Genomic DNA, 8,525 nt, shown 5'->3' with positions numbered 1-8,525 from the left:
AAACGAGAAAACTTTGCTCAAGGAAATACACCGCAAAGGGGCTGGTGGCGGAGTTATGGCTGCAATGGCATTTTACCTACGTTTCTGCGTATAGCAAGGGGTTAAATCTACACGCCTGTCGTGTTTCCTCAACATCTTTGCCAGTCTGTAACGCGACTCCTGAAAATTGTTTAAGTGGATTTGCCATCTAAAAACAAGTCAGAGGGGGATTCATAGTAGTGGGGAAGGACAGCGAGGGAGACAGGAGCAGGGACGTAAGCAATTGCTCCATTGTTGGGGTTAGCTGACCTGAAGTTTTCATAAGCTCAGCTAAAGCTGGGAAGATAGCTGCCAGCCTGCGGTGGTTGCTCAGCACCAACGTCCTGCCCAGCTCATCCACGCCTCAGCCTCCCATGAACACCTCAGCTGCATGGCTCTGCTCTCCCCCAGTCTCTCCCGTCGGAGGGTAACTCAAGGGCATTTCCCACATCTCCTTCGCTGGTCCATGTGCAGCAGCCGTACTTAGGCGTGGGTGTCCCTGCGAGCACATTGTTCCCTGGCCGGGTGTGTCCTGCTCACTCACACGCACCTGCGCTATCGCCTCGTGCCCATTCCAAAGCCCCCGCCTCACTTCGCTGCCCTTGGCTTTCTGGGGGTCTGCGCTGCTGGGGTTTCTTCTCCCTTGCTCGTGAAGCCCCATTTCAAACAAAGCAACGTGCACGCCCTGCCTCTGGGGAACGGCATGGGGGTGGCTGTGGAGCGGGGAGGGAAACGGCCCAGCTTCTGGGAGCGGATGCACAGGGGCAGGCAGCCGCGCTGAGACAAGCCTGGCCAAGGAACCTCGCTTCCCCCGCCAGCTCTGCAGCCGCCAGCCGCTCCTTCACACAGCCTGGGCTCTGCCGCTGTTGCTCCCCGCAAGCCCGTGGCGCGCGCCTGCCCGGGACCAGGCTGTGTTCGAACGCAGCCCGCGAGCAGCCTCGCGCCCCCGCCTCGCCAGGCGCAGGTGGTGGCGGCGTCGTCTCAGTGAGCTAGAGAGCGAGCGCCGCCGCCCGCCCCAGCCGGGCTCTCAAGCGCGCGCTCCTGCCGGAGAGGGGAGGAGAAGAGAGGAGGGCAGCGGCAGCCGTGACTGTATCGTCTCAAGCCATAGCCGGCGGCGGATGTGCCAAGCAGCAGCCGCTGCATCGGAGCGCCGCTGCTGAGCCTGGCAGAGCCGCGGAGGAGGGGGGAGGACACCACAGACTGATCCAGAGACTTTGCCTCACTAGAACAGGCGGTGGATGTGGAGCCAGCCGCTCCCCTCGCAGCCGCCACCAGGCAGTTGTCCCACGGCAGCACCACAACACAAAGCGAAGGATGCTGCAGCTGGGCAAGGTCAGGACCTTGCATTGAAGCCCGGGGGCGCAGCACATACCTTCCCCACCGGATTGAGGATTTGCCTTTTATTTGCTGTGTATGCCTGGGGAAAAGCAGGCAGGGTCGACGCCGTTCGGTGAGTACAATTGCGATCATAATGGTGCCAGGTTTCTCCTCTCCTGCTCTTGCATTATTTTTTCTGCTTCTGGTGGTGCTAGCAAGCATTGGCTTTTGGTACCCACATTGCAAAGCTCCCTCTCTTTTCTAGAAGGCAGCTGTGTCTGGCTCTGGAAACATTGTTTCTGCCTTCAGCGGAGAGGTAACAAAGTGGGTTATGTTTCCCGTGCCTCCTCCCCCACCCCATAGGTTAGTCGCTTGCTTATGTAGGGCATCAGCAATACTGGATTCTGTAACATCCTGCAATGATATACTCGTTACAGCAGTGAAGTCATAAATATACCAGGGGAGGGGAGGGGAGGGGAGCGGGAAATAGACCCTGTTCTTCCATGTAGTCCTGGGCTGTTGTGGTCCCTGTCATTATTCTGTTACTTGCGGAAAGAAATTGAAATACTTAGTCATACGTCCATGTCAGGTTCTTCGCTACATTGGAAACCCTTGCAGTCTATATTTAGAGGCATCAAATCGTGAGATTTCAGTGCAGCCAGCCTGGTTCTCGAGCATATGTATAGTGCCAATAAGTATGGGCTTTTTTTCTTTGGAACCAATGTCTGTGAAATATCCGGCTCGAAGGGGGTGGTGGTGTGTGATCTGCAGTGTGATATTTGGTTGATCTATAATTAATGGCTGAAAGGAAAGATGCATTTCTCTTCATTTCCTTTTCCTTACCCTTATTCTCGTGTGTAGTGTGCTTGCACCGATTGCTTCAAACGTAGCCTCCACTGAATCGAGTCGCTATAGAGGAGGTGCGGCAGCACCATACTAGTTGTGAAACGGGAACTGGAGAAATAACGCTAACGAAAGAGCATTTTAAAACACGTCTCAAGTTTTCTCCTTGAGAGGGCTGTGTGGTGGGAGTATAAAATGTGAGAAACAAAAATGAGATGTCTGGTTACTCTGGTGCATTTTATATTATATGTTTTAAATGTTAGGGCGTGAGTCGCTTTGGCTCAGGAATTTATGATTACTCCTAGCGATTAATTTCATTAAGGAAACTTGTAGTGGTTTACTATAAACAATGAGAAAGGGATAAGCTGTATTAAACTGCCAGGTATTAACTTTTATGAACTGCAGCGATTGCAGTTGTTAATATTTATATACACCTCAAAACATTAATATGATTTTGTTTCTATTGACAGCAGCAAGAGAAGAGATTAGAAACTTTTGAGATTTCAGTTCTTTCGTCATATATCATGTGTATATATAGTATGCAGATTCATTCAGTGAGAGTTCTTACAAGACACAATAGAGGGATTTTCCATTTTCAAGAAAGAATTGACTGTTGTTATTCAACAGATAAAGGACTGTACAAAATCAGGTAGAACTGTATTTAAACCTATTGTATGTGCCTGTGAGACAGAACGAAGGAGAAAAGTCTTCTAAATACTCATTCTGTACAGTGTCTTTACTTTAAATGGAAGTCTGCAAAGTTGCCACATCTCATTTTGGTCAGCTGTCTGTGAGGAAGAAAAATTATAGTGACCTACATTTGTTATTGAATTTCTTACTTCAAACTACTCAGTAAATACAATAGTTTTACTATAGAGTGAGTTAGGTTTAAGCAGAGGAAGCTGCTGAATATTCTCCTTATTAGTCCTTGACTCATGAAATTGCTTTAGAGCTTGCATAAATCCTTTTATGTTAGCAGTTTATTTGCAAAAGACTGTGAGGCCCGTGATAAATAACAAAACTTACACAATTTTATAAATCCTCAGATGGTTCTTTAAGACCAATCCTGTGCAAAGTTTGTGCAGCTATCCTATACTGTGTGTAAATAGGTTTATCTTTTCAGAGCTTTGCATGCATATCCATCCAAATAGGCAAACTGGAGAGAGAATGTCTATTAGATAATCCTTATTAACAGAACCTGATTGATGGTCCAAAACTGTGCTTTTTGAGGCAAATGATATGTTGAATGCTGCAATATAGAAACATGCAATCGCATCTTCAGAGACAGTGCTTGCAGTCTGTTATATAAGAGAGATTTTGAAAAAAAGGAGTAGTGGGCTATGCTCCTGTGCACATGCCATAGGAAATACCCTTTAAAGCTGCTGGTAGGCAATAAAGAAATCCATTTATTCCTGAATGTGAGTTGCATGTCTTATTGTGGATTACAAAGGAAAAAGATTTACAGAGCAGTCTATGGAAGTAATCTTTAGCTACTGTACTTGAGGTTTGTTTCTCAGATACTTTAGTTGACATTAAAAGTAATAGACAGCACTTTAATGGGATAATGAGTTTGCAACTTCTTTTAAAAAAATAATCTAACCTTAGGTAGTTTCATCTTCATGTAAGGAGCTTTGACACACAGCTGCACTGAATAAAAATAGTATGAAGTTTAAAAAAAGTTTGCATAATTCTTATTTAAATAAATTGTCCCAAATCACAGCAATTAACTTGATGTCATTAAACAGCAAAGGTGACTTGTTTATTTCTTAAGATGTATGTGTAAAACTAATTTAATTAAATGTTGTTTAGTACTAACAGGGGCATGGACCAGTTTATTTTAAGGGATTTTAAAAATAATTTTTATAATAGGGCTGTAGATTGACATGTAAATGAAGCAGATAATGCATTCAGCAAAGCTCATGAGTGTTCAATTTTGCACCAAATTTCATATACACTTTTTGCTTCATGGTTCATTGTGATATGATTTTTACAGCATATCAGTTACAGAATTTTCAGTTTAGCATTATTGGGATTTTAAATATGTACATATCAATAGTTCTGGCAGCAAATACTGCCAAAATTATCAGTGGTCCAGGGGAAAAAAAATTGTTGAGTTTTGACATATTTCAGAAAACATGGGTTCTGATTTTTCTATTTCCTCTTCTTAAGATGATTAGATCTGAATTAATAATGTTATTTATAACATAGTATCTGCCCACTATATGCATTATATTTCTGTCACAGAATATTGCAAAATGCGTCTATTGTATGGATTTCTAGATAAGGTCTTCCAAAATTCACAAGTTTGGGACAGTTATTTTGCCAGTGAACTGCTTGCTAATAGACTTATTACAAAATAACAAATTATAATACATAAAAACTTTGATTTAATCATGATACCTATTGAATGTGCATTACTTCTTAATATAGTAATACAGATTTTATTTTTAGCAGAATTATAGGATGGTTCTTAAATGCACCATTTTATTTAAAATAAGCGTGCCCATCTCCTCTGCAAAACTCATTCCTCCTACCAAAACCCCTTTTTTTGGGAGGGGGGACAATTAAGAAAAGCTCAATCTTGTTTAGTGATGGAGGCGCTTCCAAGAAAGCCACTAGATCCTTCCATCACTAACTTACTTATTAACTGCAGTATTGTCTTCACAGGAGGGAGAATGTTGGCCTGCTGCTCACATGCTATTTATGTGTAGGTCTATTCTTTATGCTACTCACTTCTAAAATCAGGGTTCTCCTGAATGGGGCAGTCTTGAGTCCCATATCCCCTAAATCAATTCAGGTCTCATCTTTTGGGGGCTAGTGGTTAGGAGTCTCTCTGCCCTGTTCATATACTACAGGACCCACGAAAACTTTCACTTAGTCCTACAGATATGTCATTCAAAAATCTGAAAGGCACTCCACAATATACATAGAGTTTTGAAATCCCTTCGTTCATTCCTATGAGAGCCACTTATCTAGTGGTATGAATGGAACATAAATGGATTGAAAGCAGATTGCCTGACGAGAACGATCAGCAGAGCAGTGGAGAAGTTTTAAGTTTCTGAAGTCTAATTCTCAACACAATATTGTATTTGTTTTGATATGGTTGGATAACCACATAAACATGGCTATATGTAAAAAATAAATTTGGAATATAACTGGCTAGTTCATTATACAGGTTGCTACTTTGAAATATGTCTGCGTGTTAACATAATGGCTTTTATATTAATAAAGTATTAAATATGTCATAGATAAATAGTTTCTGGCAAATTCACTGCCAATCCATCCTAATGATTAATAATCTGCCTGTTTTGTTTAGAGAACCCAATTATGGTCATAACAGTAATTTCAGCACAGACAGAATATGGAAAAGCTTGTATCATCCTATCCTCTTTGTTCATTGCATATATATCAGAGCAGTCTGTAGTTTTTGAAAAATAAACTTGTTCATAATGAAAAATATATGGAATTTGGAAGTCTTTACACTTGATGTTTGTAATACTATAAAGAAGAAGAGCATCTTTCTAATGTCTTTTTTTTGTATAACGTCACCCATATATATGATACTTATTTATAAACATTGGTTTCATGTCAATAACCAGTATAAATTTACTATATAAATAACTTATTGGTTTCTTTTCATCTTCCCAAACATTTGGCAGAAGAAGAGTGCATATTTCCTCCCCTCCCCTTGTGACAATATCACAAGCTGCTGATGGGTCAACCACTCCAGAGCTCTCAGAAGCAAATCAGCACATGGCTTCTTTCTGAAAGGGAGAAGGTCTTCAGTGGAAAGCCTCTTCCACTTACAAATTCATACCCTTTCTTTTCCTCCTCCAAAAGATCCAAGTTATAGCAATTTACTTGTGGCCAAAGATAAACTTCTTGTTGAGATCATCAGTGCTCCTGAAAAGAAAAATCCATTCTATGTACATAAGTATAATATTTTGTTCAGTGATAGATGCAACAACAATTTGTATCGCAAGTAGTCTATTATATTTTGTTTCATTATATAGCTTTAAACTATATATTTTTTTAAAGGCTGAGATTTTCAAAGGCGCTTAGGAGAGTTAGGTATCCAATGAAATTCAGTGGGACTTGGGCACCCGATCCCCTTAGGCTCCTTTGAAAACTCCAGCTAAACAACCTAAGGCTTAGAACAATTGATTTGTTAAACATCTTTTATAAAGTCTCTTTCTCTTAATTAATTTGTTCACTTCCTAAAATATTGTAGCAATAATACCAGTTATTTACTTTCCATTACCTTGTTGAAACTGCCATCTAAACTTTAGTCACACATCCTAACACTTACTGAGTGTTACACAACTGGTAAGATCCTGTGTGGGGAGTGAGGATTTGGAGTAAGCATCAAATGCAAGTCAGAACTCCAGATATTTAACTTACAGGAAAAATGATGTGCTGAAAATGTTCTGCAAATAAAGTATTTCTAAAGTTTGGGAAACTAGCTATTTTTAAGAAAAACAAATTGAAAACAAAATGTGTATACTCTGTAAATGTTGTTATAATTATTCCATGTACATAGCAAATTTGACATTCATATAATGGGCCATTGAGTTTAGATTCGCCTAAGTAAGTACTGTGGGATGGGGCCCCGTATGCGTAATTTCAATATGCAATGTTCTGAAAATTGGATGCAAAATTCCATGAAAAAAAATGAAACTCTGCCTTCAGTTGTTTAGTGTCGATACATTGGTGATTCTTGTCTGAAATGTTCAGCAGTATAAATCACTGGGCAGCAGTAAGTTCTTAAATATGAAATGAATCCATATTTGTTTCCAAAAAAAAATTAAATGTCTTTACATTAATTATCTGGTATTTTCATAGTTTTAATAAGCAGATATTGTTAGATAATGTAGTCATATCCCCTATCACAAAATTCTGCCTTTTTGACACATTGGCTGTGTAGGTATATTAACATTTTAATAATTGTGTTTTGTCCTAAAGGCTGCAGTTTGCTTTCCAGTCCACAGTACTCTGCTCTACTCCTTTCTCCCTCAGAACATGTATATTGGCAGCTCCTTTTTGCAAACAGAGTTTGGCTGTCCAGATCAAATCTGGTCATGTTTTAAACTAACCCTTACTTTTGCCCTGATTTGGTTCTTTGCTTACCTGTTTGTTCTCCTGGCACATGGGAGGAGGGCAGCCACTTCAGGTGTAGGGTTTTTGCATGAAAAATTGTTTGGAGCTAACAGTGGGAGGATGGAGACAGGATACTGGCATCCAAGAAATGTTACAGGAGGGAATAAGGTGTGGGCCAAGGGGTGTACTGGCTGCCACTTCCAGCAGCTCCCATTGGCCTGGAGCAGCGAACCACAGCCAGTGGGAGCCGCAGTCAGCCAGACCTGCGGACATGGCAGGTAAACAAACCGGCCTTGCCCGCCAGGGGCTTTCCCTAAGCAAGCGGCGTCCCAAGTTTGGGAAACACTGCCCTAGATAATGCAGAGGTGGAAGTGTGCAGGTCCTTAAAGGAGAGATTGAAGTGCTTGAGCTGGATTCTGAAGGGGAAAAGAGAACCATGTGTGGTTTTGAGGAAGGGGATAATGGGTAAATCTAATCAGCTTTTCAGAAATATTTAGGCACCTAAAGATGCAAATAGGCACCAAGGCGCAGATCCTCAAAGGTATTTACACACCTAAACTTCCATTGATTTCAGTGGGGGTTATCTTTGGGGATCTGGGCCCTAGTGGCATTTTCAAAAGCAATTATCCAGATTAGGTGCCTAATTTCCATTGATTTCAATGGGAGTTAGGCACCTAGTAGCATTTTCAGAAGTGCTTAACTACATTTTTAGGCATCTAAATAATTATGAACATATGTCCCTAAGTGATTTAGGGACCTACATCTGATTGAAAGTCAATGGGAATTAGGATTCTCAATGATGCAGGTGTTCAAACACAGGACATCAAATTCATACGCATTATCCTATAAAATTCAGCTGTGTCTTATGAATTTGAGATTCAGTTAAAATCCACAAGTACCCATGAAAGGTGGTAGAATATGATTAGATTGAAGATCTTGCTATATCTTCTGCTTTTTCATCATACCATTTGAGGAGATCTTCCATCAAAAATATGGATGAGAACCTACTGTTAAGACCTCTGGGGTTTTTGTCGGGGTAGAAAGATATCAATGGGTCATAAGATACATCTAAGCCTCTCATCAGGTCTGTCATGGTATAATTCCCCACTCTGAACCTTAGCGTCCAAAAGATGGGGTACCAGCATGAATTTCTCTAAGCTTAATTACCAGCTTAGAACCTGTAGTGCTGCCACCAACCAGGAATTCCAGTGCCTGGTACACTCTGGTCCCCCCAAAACCTTGCCCAGGGA

At 41.4% G+C, this 8,525-nt stretch overlaps 1 protein-coding gene across 4 annotated transcripts in view; it reads left to right on the top strand.

Moving 5' to 3' along the window:
• Positions 1 to 1,060: 1,060 nt before the first annotated feature.
• CTNND2 (catenin delta 2) overlaps positions 1,061 to 8,525 on the top strand; it is a 1,230,307-nt gene continuing 1,222,842 nt past the window's right edge. For all 4 annotated transcript variants that reach the window (XM_075062683.1, XM_075062682.1, XM_075062681.1 and 1 more), the window contains exon 1: positions 1,061 to 1,468. Coding sequence is in view for 3 of the 4 variants with exons in the window: in XM_075062682.1 (XP_074918783.1) it covers positions 1,432 to 1,468 (37 nt within the window). In the remaining variant the exon portion in view is untranslated. The remainder of the gene's footprint in view (positions 1,469 to 8,525) is intronic.

Source organism: Chelonoidis abingdonii, chromosome 2, assembly GCF_003597395.2.
Source record: "Chelonoidis abingdonii isolate Lonesome George chromosome 2, CheloAbing_2.0, whole genome shotgun sequence".
Lineage (NCBI taxonomy): Eukaryota > Metazoa > Chordata > Testudines > Testudinidae > Chelonoidis > Chelonoidis abingdonii.
This window is presented reverse-complemented; position numbering and strand designations above follow the sequence as displayed.